The 13,844-nt window shown below is 45.6% G+C and overlaps 1 protein-coding gene across 6 annotated transcripts in view; it reads left to right on the forward strand.

Moving 5' to 3' along the window:
* The window catches only part of LOC307210714 (pleckstrin homology domain-containing family A member 3-like), a 29,157-nt gene that overhangs the window by 12,300 nt on the left and 3,013 nt on the right, over positions 1-13,844 (forward strand). For 4 of the 6 annotated variants that reach the window (XM_079966864.1, XM_079966863.1, XM_079966860.1 and 1 more), the window contains exons 2-7: positions 369-485; positions 4,273-4,428; positions 6,710-6,846; positions 9,603-9,773; positions 11,535-11,578; positions 13,436-13,593. In XM_079966864.1, the coding sequence (XP_079822990.1) occupies positions 464-485; positions 4,273-4,428; positions 6,710-6,846; positions 9,603-9,773; positions 11,535-11,578; positions 13,436-13,593 (688 nt within the window). In that variant the 5' untranslated portion in view covers positions 369-463. Of the gene's footprint in view, positions 1-368; positions 486-4,272; positions 4,429-6,709; positions 6,847-9,602; positions 9,774-11,534; positions 11,579-13,435; positions 13,647-13,844 lie in introns of all 6 variants that reach the window. The other 2 variants (XM_079966861.1, XM_079966862.1) reach the window with 1 other exon arrangement.

Here is a 13,844-nt window from a genome sequence, read left to right on the forward strand (position 1 = left end):
CAGGGTGTTCCACTTTGATCTTCAGAGAACTCTAGGATCTCTCTCCCCAGCCAACCTGGAGATGGTGTTTTAAGGGTGTGGGAAAGGCAGGTTTGTTTTTTGTTTTAAAGAACTGCATAGGGAAGGAAACCCTTTTCTTACCAGTAGGACTTTGGAAGATCTCCCACTTAGATTGTCTCCACCTCACTTAGGAATGAGTGCTGCAATATACATGTATGCAAAAGGAATCGTTCAGTCATGTTCTTGTTTACATGTGGGTAATTTAATTAAATTTTGATTCTCCTTGGAAACTGCTGATGAGAGAGCTTGACTTGCCATGGAAAAAGGATCCTCATTTCTACATCTTTTTCCCTCTCCTCCCACCACAGGTTGGCAGCCACGATACTTCGTACTAGAGAATGGCATCCTCTCTTATTATGATTCACAGGATGACGTGGGAAAGGGTAGCAAAGGCAGCATCAAGATGGCTGTGTGTGAGATCAAAGGTTGGGGCATTTTGTGCTATTTTGTGGGCAAGTGGGGAGTGGAAGCTGTTTAAATGTCACCTTATAAATAAGCCCACAAATGTTATTAACCTGTCTCCAAAATATTAGAATCGTAGAATTGCAGAGTTAGAAGGGGCCAATTCCCTGCAGTGCAGGACTCTCAGCTAAAGCATCCTTGACCGATGTTCAGTTATCTGTTCTAGGACTTTTCCAGGTATTGACATCAAGCTGACCTGCCAGTACTTATCTGGGTCTTCTTTCCCCCCTTTTGAAGATAGGGATAACATTTGCCTGCCTCCAGTCTGCAAGGACCTCACCTGTTCTCCAAGAATTCTCAAAGATTATAGATAGAGGCTCTGAGATTGCATCTGCAAGCTCCTTTAGTGCCCTTGAGTGCAGCTCATCAGACCCTGGGGATTTGAATTCATTTAAAGTCGCTAGGTGTTCCTTTATCACCTCTTTTCCTACCTTGGGCTGCAGCTCTCTCCTTGCATCATTTATTCTGTTATCACCAGGTTGGGCATCACTTTCCTTTTGGATGAAGACAGAGGCAAAGTAGGTGTTGGGCAGTTGCACCTTCTCTCTGTCGCCCAATAGAGTTTCTCTGGCTTCTCCATTCAGAGGACCAACTACAGTGTTGCCTTGCAAGACGAAAAGAATCCGTTCCGCGATTCTGTTCGTCTAGTGGTTTTATCGTCTTGCGAAGCAAGCCCATTGACGGATTAGCGCTATTAGCGGCTTTTAGCAGCTTATCGGCTTAGCGGATCAGCTGATAAGCGGCTTAGCGGCTTAGAAAAAGGGGGGGGGGGAACCCGCAGGAACTCGCAAGACATTTTCGTCTTGCAAAGCAAGCCCATAGGAAATTCGTTTTGCGAAGCGCCTCCAAAACGGAAAACCCTTTCATCTAGCGGGTTTTCCGTCTTGCGAGGCGTTCGTCTTGCAGGGCACCACTGTACTTGCTTGTTCTTCCTCTTGCTTTGAACAGAGCCAAATTATTATTAGCCTCTCTTGCAAGCCTGAGCTCATTCTGAGCTTTGGCCTGCCTGACCTTATCCCTGCAACTGTTGGCTACTCATGTATACCCTTCCTTTGTGATTTCCCCTTTCTTCCATTTCTTGTACATGCCCTTCTTAAATCTCAGCTCCTTATGCAGCCACACTGGTTCCTTTTTTCTTTCTTTTTTAAATAATTTAAATAATTTTTTATTGGAAATTTTATTTACAACATAACCCCCCACCCCACCCCCAACGCAGAAATCCACCCCCATCAGACACAAACATAACAAACAACAAGCATAATATACAACAATACAAATAACCAAATAAAAGACTTCCTTTATCCTGTTTCTGGCATCCTTATTTACTTCTTATAAGCTGTTTCCTTTATGAATAATTATTAAGACTTTTCTAATTATAACTTAAATATCCACAAAGTCTCATGCAGACATTAATCAAAACAAGTCCAGATATGAATTTTGGGCGCTGTTTTGTGAAGTATTCTCTGCATTTTACCCAGGCTTTTTGAAATTCTTGTCTAGTATGATCTCTAATTGCCTCTGTTAATCTAGCCAGCTCAATATACTCTAACAGTTTGTCTTGCCATTCCATTTTTGTTGGCACAATTTCTTTTTTCCAGTTTTTAGCAATTATGATCCTTGCCGCTCCTGTAGCATAGAGGAATATTTTCTGATCTTCTCTTGCTATACCTGCATCCGTTATCCCTAGTAGAAAAGCTTCTGTATTTTTTATAAAGTTATACTTAAACATTTTCTTTAAGCTCGTAATATACTATGTTCCAGAAGCTTTTGATTTTTTCACAGGTCCATCAAACATGTATAAGTGTCCCCTCTGTTTTACCACACCTCCAGCACAGATTTGTTTTTGTCTTATGCATTTTAGCTATTTTGGTAGGTGTTAAGTACCATCTATAAAACATCTTGATTAGATTTCCCCTCAATACTTCACAGGCTGTAAATTTCCAGTTCTTTCTCCATAATTCTTCCCAAGCCACACTGGTTTCTTTAGATGCCTCCCACTTTTCTTTCTTCTTGGAATTGTCTGCAATTGTGCCGTCAACATTTCACCTTTTAAAAAAACCCTCCCGTCCATCAATTAGTAGCCTTCATTTCCCTGCTGGCTTCAGAGGAGGAGAAGCCCCCGCCCCTTCACAGACTGTATGGAAACACAGACTGCTAATAACAAAACTTGCCATCTTATAATCAGACTGCTGGAGGAGGGAAGGCTCACCCCCACCCTCTTCTGCTAACCTTCTGCATTTTCATGCTGGTCGTGGAGGAGTAGAATTTCCTCCCTCCACACCCAGCACAGAAACCAGTGGTTCAAGAGCTCTTGTCTCAAGGACTCTTCACTCTAACAGACCCGAGTCTTTTGGGTGATCTGAAATATTGGCGCCAGACCCCTGGCTGTATTGCTAGCCTCCAGGGCACAAGCGCAAGGCAATTTCATGTGGCCCCATTTAGCTCCCAAATCATCTCAGAGTGCTAGAGGAAGAACCTCTCCCCTTTAACTGCATCATCTTGGACGAGCAAGGGAACTGGGTAGCTAATGTTATTTAATGTAGAATGCAAAAGTGTGATTGTGTATGTCCAGAGGAAGGTATCCCATGAAATAATTCCACCAGGACAAGGAATTATGGGTGTGTACAGAACTTTGTGTGTACAGGGACGCAGGTGGCGCTGTGGGTTAAAGCCTCAGCGCCTAGGACTTGCCGATCGAAAGGTCGGCGGTTCGAATCCCTGCGGCGGGGTGCGCTCCCGCTGCTCGGTCCCAGCGCCTGCCAACCTAGCAGTTCGAAAGCACCTCCGGGTGCAAGTAGATAAATAGGGACCGCTTACCAGCGGGAAGGTAAACGGCGTTTCCATGTGCGGCTCTGGCTCGCCAGAGCAGCGATGTCACGCTGGCCACGTGACCCGGAAGTGTCTCCGGACAGCGCTGGCCCCTGGCCTCTTAAGTGAGATGGGCGCACAACCCCAGAGTCTGTCAAGACTGGCCCGTACGGGCAGGGGTACCTTTACCTTTACCTTACAGAACTTCACCTTCCAGTGGCATAGCTAGACACTCGGTTGTCCAGGGCGGCACGTATGCCCTGCGCCTGGGGGCGGGGTGTGCCACACAGCCTCCAAGGAGTCCGCCCACCGCCTGCAGTGGTCCTGCAGGGTGGCTGAAGGGGAGATGGTGGGCTAATGCAAGCCCCACACTGCCGTGGTTCGGGCACACTGCAGACCCCGCGGTAAGTGCCCCCCATGGTGCGGCGCCCATTGCCCCCCCCCACCCCTAGCTACACTTCTGTCACCTTCCTCTCCCCCCCACATACCTCCTTAAATCTGTTTTCTGAGGTTTCCCAACCATCCGGAGCAGCCTTCCTCAACCTTGGCCCTCCAGATGTTTTGAGACTACAATTCCCATCATCCCTGACAACTGGTCCTGTTAGCTAGGGATCATGGAAGTTGTAGGCCAAAAACATCTGGAGGGCTGAGGAATCCTGCTCTAGAGCAGTGTTTCCCAACCTTGTGCCTCCAGCTGTTTTTGGATTACAATTCCCATCATCCCTTGCCACTGGTCTTGCTAGTCAGGGATGATGGGAGTTGTAGTTCAAAAACAGCTGGAGGCACAAGGTTGGGAAACACTGCTCTAGAGAATATTGGGGGGGGCATAAGGGAGAGGGAGGGGACATTCCATTGCACTACTGGAAGGACTATTTTGGATGCTGCCCTGCCTCTGGCGTCTCAACATCCTCTCCGCTCTCTTTTCCCTAACTGCTTCCATAGTCCACACTACTGACCCCACTCGCATGGAGCTGGTCATCCCTGGCGAGCAGTACTTCTACCTGAAGGCAGGAGGCGCCGCTGAGAGACAGAAATGGCTCGTGGCTTTGGGCAGCTCCAAGGCCTGCCTCGGGGACAGCAGGAGCCAGAAAGAGAGAGGTTGGTTCTTTGCAAATAGCTTTGTCCTGACGAGAGTTTGGAAAGCCCAGAGTGGGATTGTGGGGCTGAGATCTGAGGATGGTGTTGGCAGAGCTGGGGGAATGTAAGGTGGGAACTTCCGGTTAAACCTTGATAAGAGTGAGGTGTTTAACTCTCACACCTCCTTAGTAAACATCCTTGATCCTGCTTGGTCCACTTGAGGGCTCTCAACTCAGTCTAAGCCTGTGGGTCTTGCACATGCCTTGTTGGGGAAGAGAAAGTGACCAGTTAACTAGATTCTCCCAGGTTGATTTCAACCGTTTCTCCTTGAACACCTGGTCTATCCCTGGAAAGAATGGGAAAATCGGACTGGATGTCAAGCTAACATGGAACTGCCACAGGAGGTGCTGCAACTTTCCAACAGTTTGATTATACTCCTGATGATGCCCTCTCCTGTTGTCTGTCGAGACAGACGGATACAGCAATGCAATTTTGCCCACGTTTTACTTACCAAGCAGGACTGAGTAATAATACTTTAACCCAGATATCTTTGGAATTCCCAAGTTGCGTTACAACTTTTTAGCACCCCTCATGTTTGGAATTTGAAAGTTGGAAAATTCGGCACGCCCTAGAGGGGGGTGTTTTAAAAACATTGAGATCAGAGGTTCCCAACCATTGGTGCATGGACCACCAACAGTCTGCAAGTTTCATTCAGGTTGTCCTTGGCGTGCCTGCATTAAATATTCGTATTGATTTCTAATTGTATTTTAGTGCTTATTTTATTTCTTACATTGTGTTACAATTTGACTTCTGTGGAATGCAGCTTGTGATGCCACCAGGTGCAATATAAGAAGTAAAAGAAGCAGTATAAATACAAACACAGTCCATTAGAGCCGCTACAGCAGGCAGAAAAGCCATTAGGTGGTCTGTCAAGATGATCAGCAACTTTGAAATGGTCCTTAGGTGGTGGGGGAGGGGGGCAGAAAGTTTGGGAACCACTCAGATGAAGTCTTTCTTTTATTTTACTGATTTTAAATATATTTTCCCTTTTGTTACTCTCCCTGAACCTTTGGGAAGCAGTGAGTTTTCAGGCTATAGAAACAAACCACCCAGCGCGGTACAAAACTGGTTGTGTTCTCTACTTGCAGAAGAGATGACATTTGCAGTACAGTGGTACCTCGGGTTACAGACACTTCAGGTTACAGACTCCGCTAACCCAGAAATAGTACCTCGGGTTAAGAACTTTGCTTCAGGATGAGAACAGAAATCGTGTGGCGGTGGCACAACGGCAGCAGGAGGCCCCATTAGCTAAAGTGGTGCTTCAGGTTAAGAACAGTTTGAGGTTAAGAACGGACCTCCAGAACGAATTAAGTACTTAACCCGAGGTACCGCTGTATATCACTAAGGACACTTTCCCCTTGGAATCCTTGGTGGCCCACCAGAGGGCAGTGTGCTACAGGGAGCAAATGTTATTTGACTGCCAAGCTCAGCCAGTTAGTTATACAAAACAAATGAAATACTGTGAAAATCCCTGAATCGAGTAATCGACTAAAAATATTATCTTATAGAATTAAACTAAATAACAAAAATCACAAAGTTTAAGGAAAAAATTAGAAAAACCTAGAATTGAACAAAGCCTTAGCAGAATGCTGGCTACAAACCTCGTTTCACTGAACTATTCAGTTTCCTCAGAAGGAAACAGAGAAATCATAAACCTTAAATGATTTTAAACAAACTCGAGAACAGGGCTGAAACGCTCCCCTGAGTTTACAAAAACGGTTTGAAAACCTCAATAGCAAGTTTAAGACACGGCCCTATTTAAAGGAAGCCAAGCAGTAGTGATAAAGGGTTAAGGACTCGGCTGTGAAAACTCTAGTATTGCCTTTACAAAAAGGTTTTTAAAAAACCTACATAGCACAAATTCAAAAAAAGGAATACTAAGATAAGCTGTTTTAGATTTTGAACAAACTCATGAACAGGGCTGAAATGCTCCCATGGTCCAGATGTTACTGCTGATGTTGAAGACTGTTAGTTATGGCTCTGCATTAATCTCACACCATCCAAGCTGGCAGTAAAGCTGTGCCATGTTTTTCTGTGTCCCCACCCTCCACGCCACTTTTTTTTGTTTTCGGTACGTGTCACCACTGCTTTCTGCTCCAAATAGAAATTTCACTGCACTTGGCCGTTATAAACAGCAGCTCTCTTCTGCTCTCAGAAAAAGGGAAAAGACTCTTTGTGCACGCTGCTAATTTTTTCTACGATCCCTTTTTCAGTTCTTGCTCTGCTTGCTTGTCTTCCATAGATCTGGACCTAAGCAACGAGTCCCTCGGGAGGAAGCTGTCCGAACTGCGACTGTATTGCGATGTGCTGACACAGCAGGTCCTCGCCGTACAGGATGCAACACATCCTCAAGACAATGGCTCCCCTCTTGACCTCCAGGTGAGGGCAGTTTTTGAAGGATCATGCAGTTTGGGGGCCGTGGCATCAGGGAATGTTGCATGCTGCAAGCACCTGTTCCTGCAGGTGTGAGGAACCTTTGGCCCACCAGATGAGAACAGAAGCAGCTGGGAGGGGAGTTCAGAGATTTGTTGTTGTTGTTGTTTAGTTGTTTAGTCATGTCCGCCTCTTCGTGACCCCATGGACCAGAGCCCACCAGGCACTCCTGTCTTCCACTGCCTCCTGCAGTTTGGTCAAACTCATATTGGTAGCTTCGAGAACACTGTCCAACCATCTCGTCCTCTGTCATCCCCTTCTCCTTGTGCCCTCCATCTTTCCCAACATCAGGGTCTTTTCCAGGGGGTCTTCTCTTCTCATGAGGTGGCCAAAGTACAGTAGTACCTCAGGTTAAGAACTTAATTCGTTCCGGAGGTCCGTTCTTAACCTGAAACTGTTCTTAACCTAAAGCACCACTTTAGCTATTGGGGCCTCCTGCTGCCGCCGCGCCGCCAGAGCATGATTTCTGTTCTCATCCTGAAGCAAAGTTCTTAACTCAAGGTACTATTTCTGGGTTAGTGGAGTCTGTAATCTGAAGCGTATGTAACCCGAGGTACCACTGTGTGGAGCCTCAGCTTCAGGATCTGTCCTTTCAGTGAGCACTCAGGGCTGATTTCCTGAAGAATGGATCGGTTTGATCTTCTTGCAGTCCATTGGACTCTCAAGAATCTCCTCCAGCGCCATAACTCAAAAGCATCAATTCTTCGGCGATCAGCCTTCTTTATGGTCCCAGCTCTCACTTCCATGCATCACTACTGGGAAAACCATAGCTTTAACTATACGGACCTTTGTTGGCAAGGTGAAGTCTCTGCTTTTTAAGATGCTCTCTAGGTTTGTCATTGCTTTTCTCCCAAGAAGCAGGCATCTTTTAATTTCGTGGCTGCTGTCACCATCTGCAGTGATCATGGAGCCCAAGAAAGTAAAATCTCTCACTGCCTCCATTTCTTCCCCTTCTATTTGCCAGGAGGTGATGGGACCAGTGGCCATTTAATAATAATAATAATAATAATAATAATAATAATAATAATAATAAGTTGTGTGTCCTCGTTTCTTAATTTAATCCTTTTACATTGTTTTGTATGATTTGTGGTATTTTAGGTATTGTGATTTGCTGCTATTTTTGTCGATTGTAGTTGAGTAATTTTTCATTGGAATTGATAAGTGTAAACTGTTTAATTATTACCTGCTGATGTTTAATTTTAGTGTTTACTATTGGATTCTAATGCATTATTGCATACTGCTTTATTTGGTATAAGTTGTTTATTTTAAAGTTATTGTGACTTTTCATGTAGGATCTGATTGTTACTATTAATGTTTGATGTTTTCTTATTATTTTTGTGTGTGTTGGAAGCCGCCTAGAGTGGCTGGGGCAACCCAGCCAGATGGGCGGGGTATTATTATTATTAATAATAATAATAATAATAATAATAATAATAATAATAATGTTGCTGAACTCCAACTCCCAGCATCCCTGCCCATTGGCCATGACTGCAAGGGCTGATGGGCTGTTGTATTCCAGGAACATATTGGTGGGCCAAAGGTTCCCCACTCCTCTGTTCCAGGGTGCTTAGCGGAGAACATACCCCCCGGGTCATTTGTGAGCAAAATGTTGTCTCTCTCTGACCTCTGTCGGGCAGGAATGCGGAACGTTGGCCTGCTGAACCTCAGCCCAGCTGCCACAGCCAGTGGATGGAGATAATAGAAGTTGTGGAGTGCTGATGGTTCTCCATTCCTGCTATAAGAGATCCGAGAGAAAACAGCCAAGGATTGTTGTAGCCCTTGGAATTAAGGAATAGAAGCCCAGCCCACGATCCATAAGGCACCACAATTATACAGTGGTGCCCCGCAAGACGAACGCCTCGCAAGACGGAAAACCCGCTAGATGAAAGGGTTTTCCGTTTTGGAGGCACTTCGCAAAACGAATTTCCCTATGGGCTTGCTTCGCAAGATGAAATGTCTTGCGAGTTTTTCCAACTTTTTTTTCCTTCCCCCCCCTTTTTCTAAGCCGCTAAGCCGCTTATCTGCTTATCCGCTAAGCTGATAAGCTGCTAAAAGCCGCTAAAAGCCGTTAAGCCGCTAATAGTGCTAATCCGCTAAGCCGTCAATGGGCTTGCTTCGCAAGACGAAAAAACCACTAAACGAAGAGAAACGCGGAACGGATTCTTTTCGTCTTGCGAGGCACCACTGTATTCAGAGATGCTTTGGGGTTATGAGAGGCAGCTGTTTCTGCTGTGGACGTGGCTAGATGCAGCAAGGGCAGGGCTGGTCCAGGACGTTTTTGTATTCTTGGGGTGGAAAACTGACAAGGCACTACTCCTAGTTGATGCCACCCACAGCGATGTTCAAAGTTGTAACCTTGGAGAGCCAGTGCCAAAGGGGTGGATGAACTACCTCGAGAGAAGAAGTTTTGTCTGTACTGAGCTCAGTGCGCCTAGGGAGCCTCCCATTTGTTCATTATGGTGCTTGTGGTGCAGCCCTCCCACTTGGCTGCGCAGTCTTAGTTTTCACGTACAGAACCATTTATTTGAAAGCTCCCCTTGCCCCCAGTATGGGCACTAAGGTGGCGCAGAGCTAGGTTACCTTAGCAGCAGAATCTTTGAACTGGCCCTGGGCTGAAGTCTCTTGGGACTTGCACTGAGTCGCTGAGGCCCTGAAGGTCAGGCTTCCTACTCACTCCTCTTCCTGCTCTTGGCATCCTGCAGAAGATGAACGAAGCGTCATCCTTGTTGCGAGCGACCTGCAGCCAGTTCATCTCCACGCTAGAAGAGTGCATGAAATTTGCAAACACCCGATTGGCTCCTGAGCTGTACCATCCTTTGACGGTCCCCCAGCCTTTTGACTTTGTGGGCACCAAACTCCCACATTCTCACCGGGTGAGTCCAATCGTTCCTTCCTTCCTTGTATTTATATTCTGCCTTTCCATCCAGATAGGAAGTGCTAAAAATATTAAAGTCTGAAATGCAACATACATATATAATATTCCTTGGAAAGGGAATTTCACAAGTGTGGTGGGAGTGGGTGACGCTGTGGTCTAAACCACTGAGCCTCTTGGGCTTGCTGATCAGAAGGTTGGCGGTTCGAATCCCCGCGACAGGGTGAGCTCCTGTTGCTCTGTCCCAACTCCTGCCAACCTAGCAGTTTGAAAGCATGCCAGTGCAAGTAGATAAATAGGTACCACTCTGGCGGGAAGGTAAACGGCATTTCTGTGCGCTCTGGCTTCTATCACGGTGTTCTGCTGTGCTAGAAGCAGTTTAGTCATGCTGGCCACCTGACCTGGAAAGCTGTCTGTGGACAAACGCGGCTCCCTTGGCCTGAAAGCGAGATGAGTGCCACACCCCATAATTGCATTTGACTGGACTTAACTGTCCAGGGGTCCTTTACCCTTTGCCTTTTACCTGCCGCAGTGCCCTGTTCTTCACCTTTGTTAATTTAGTCTCTTGGTTCCCTTGGACTTACAGGGAGGGTATTAATTGAAGAGCTAGTTTGAGAACCCCCATTTTTCATGATGTTAAGGTTTTGAAGAGACCCTGGTATGAGAAGTGATGGTGTGTTTTCGTATGGCATCAGAGGATAGTCTGGAAGGAACTTATTTGTGGTGAGAAATGAAGACACCTGTCCTATACAATGGGGCACTTTGATATCTTGGTTCGCTGCTACTGCAGATCAGGCACGAGTCAACTCCCATTTCCCAGTCCTGCTGCAGTTAGTCCAAAGATCAATCTCAAAAACCTAATGTGGGTTCTGCCGGTTCCCTTATTGTGAGAAGTGAGGTTACAGGGAACCAGGCAGAGGACCTTCTCGGTAGTGGTGCCCACCCTGTGGAACGCCCTCCCACCAGATGTCAAGGAAATAAACAACTACCTGACTTTTAGAAAACATCTGAAGGCAGCCCTGTTTAGGGAAGTTTTTAATGTTTGATGTATTTTTCATGTATTTAATACTCTATTGGGAGCTGCCCAGAGTAGCTGGGGAAACCCAGCCAGATGGGCAGGGTATAAATTGTTGTTGTTGGGGGGGTATAAATTATTGTTGTTGTTGTTGTTGTTGTAAGTTGACTTGCTTTCAACTAGAGCTGTAGGACTTGAGTGCAGCACAATCCTTAACAGTTCTATGCAGAAGTCTGTCATATTGATTTCAAGTAAGTGGGTTTAGGATTGCAGCCTTAATTTGGGTCAATCAATTTTAAAAATATTTTGCTTAAGCAAAATAGGTGTTCCATTTGTAAACGGGAGCAGGTTGGTTAAGGAGAGGCTGAAGGATGATGAGTAATTTTATTATTTTTCAATTTGCTGTGTCTGAAGTGGTGACCCTAACCCACATTTGCAAGGGTGAACGCAGCAGAGAGGCTCTAATTATTCCTGCATTATCTTAAGATTTCTAATGTACGGCTTGCTATTTGTGGTTTACTTGGTTTTATATTGCCTTATAGCCCGTCTGATTTTTACATGTGGCCTGTTTTTCAATGCTTATGTTTTTAAATCACTCGCTTTCCAGAGGGCAGTGGTTACTGGGCAGTATACAGATTCGGTTCACAAACAAATGTGCAACTCTGGAATATCAGGATGTTGTTATATTGTGCTTGCGTTCTCATTGCCATGGAATCCCACCACCCCCCCCCACTTTTATTTTTCCAGGTAAGGCGCTCCATGAGCCACACAGGCATAGCCTCATCAGAACGGTAAGCACTCATAGGAAGGTAAGAAGTGATGGGCAGACACACTCTAGCCCGACTCAAAAAACTGTTTGCTTTGCCCAAGCATTCCCGGGCAGTGCCCAGTAGGGGGGAAATGTGGAGCCTCTTGAGCCTTGGCTGAGAAAGTTGGCAAGGCACCCTCCCCTTTCTTTGCCAGTTCCCCTCCCTCCTTCCCAAGCAAAGAATCTTACTGAGAAAGGTGGGCAGGGTGGGCTCAGCAGAGACAAGAAAACAGAAGATCACATCTTCAGTCCCCAGCATCTCCCGTTTGGGCTGGAATTGTTCCCTGTTCAAACCCCTGGAGACCCACTGCTTCTCAGTGTCACCAGAACCGAGCTAAAAGGAGTGTTGGTTTGACTTGGGTTCACTCAAGCCTTGCAAAATGCCTCATGCCCATTTTGCTGCTAGGTATCCTATTTTTTCAAGGGTAAGGTTTTTCGCTTGGGAAAGGGGTTAGGGGACTGAGTGGGGAGGACTGGCAAGTAGGGTGGATAAAAATCAATGATTTTTTTAAAAAAATAAAAAATAGGATTTTTAAAAATTTAAATTGGATTTTTATTATTATTACTTTTTGGAGGAAAAATCATTCTAGAGGTAGTTTTCTGTTTAAGTTGCATTATAGTTTAGGATTTAAGGATTTGTTTTAAGTTTTTCATATGTGCTAAAACTCAGTCGTAAGTTTAAAAAACAAATTGTTTAACCACATCAGTTAACAAGCATGGATACATATGCTGTAATGTTGTTGTTTTAGTTAAATAAATTGTTTAAATTCTTATTAAGGAAATGATTATTTTTCTCCTTCCAATAAAGTCCAGCAGAAAAGTTGTCCAAATATAAACAACTTATTACAACCTTACAATAATTACATAATTATCTGTCTATGTATTTCTAATAGTATAACCAAATCAGTAATTTTTGATATAGCTGTAAAAACTACTCTGAAAAATTATTATTCCAAAAAGGAAACCTTCATCTGGTTGTAAATATTAAGGTTATACCAGCAAGAATGAATCTTTCTGCAAAAAAAAATATGATTTAAATGAAGACTTACTGACTAGTGATTTAAACCGTGATTTAAATCAATTTGATTTAAACCAAATCCACCCTGCTGGCAGGTGACAACCCCATTACAAACCAGGCCTGCTTAGAAAAATTTCCAAGCTGACAGAGCCCACATTCCAAACCTCCTTGGTTCTAAATTGTTTTATTTCGTTGTCCCGTTGCCTGATTGTTCTCTACAGTGGATCTGGGCAACAGGAAATGCCTGGTGTTGTGCTATGGAAATGAGAGTGCCTATTTCCTCTCCCCCCTCCCCCCCCCCCCCCCCCCGCCCAAGCCAGGGATGAATTCTGCAGTCCATATTTATCTTACGCAAGGTGCTTATTGGGATGCGGGTGGCGCTGTGGGTTAAACCACAGAGCCTAGGACTTGCCGATCAGAAGGTTAGCGGTTCGAATCCCCGCGACAGGGTGAGCTCCCGTTACTTGGTCCCTGCTCCTGCCAACCTAGCAGTTTGAAAGCACGTCAAAGTGCAAGTAGATAAATAGGTACCGCTCCGGCGGGAATGTAAACGGTGTTTCCGTGCACTGCTCTGGTTCGCCAGAAGCGGCTTAGTCATGCTGACCACATGACCCGAAAGCTGTACGCCGGCTCCCTCGGCCAATAAAGCGAGATGAGCGCTGCAACTCAAGAGTCGGTCACGACTGGACCTAATGGTCAAGGGTCCCTTTACCGTTACCTTTAAGGTGCTTATTTTGCATAGCACACCCTGCTTTTTTGTGCGCAGCGCATCCCCACCTATGCTTACTCGGGAATAAGTTCCCTGGAAATCTTCCCTTGCAGAGCTCTGGAGCAGGCTCGGGTTTTGCCTGCACCCGCCAAGGGCACCGTGACAGTTCTGCGCAACTTGGAGGAGATGGTGATGTTTCGCTCACAGCAGTGGGGGCAGCCGGGTTCCCAGTCCGAAAGCACCCCCAGCACCATCGTCGAAGAAGCAGTTGGTAGGGGCTGCCACGAGATAACTGCATGAGGTTAACGTGGGAGGGGAGAGGCGGTGAGTTTTGGTAGGCAGGCAGCCTTCCCCTCGGCCCTGTAAAAACAATAATAATTGGAGCATTGTGCCTTTCTTCCATTAGCAATTATAACTGCCGTATTTTTTGCTCTATAAGATGCACTTTTTCCCTCCTAAAAAGTAAAGGGAAATGTGTGTGTCTCTTATGGAGCGAATGCAGGCTGTGCGGCTAAGCTAGAA

The sequence above is a fragment of the Podarcis cretensis genome, assembly GCF_951804945.1.
Source record: "Podarcis cretensis genome assembly, chromosome: 2".
Classification (NCBI taxonomy): domain Eukaryota; kingdom Metazoa; phylum Chordata; class Lepidosauria; order Squamata; family Lacertidae; genus Podarcis; species Podarcis cretensis.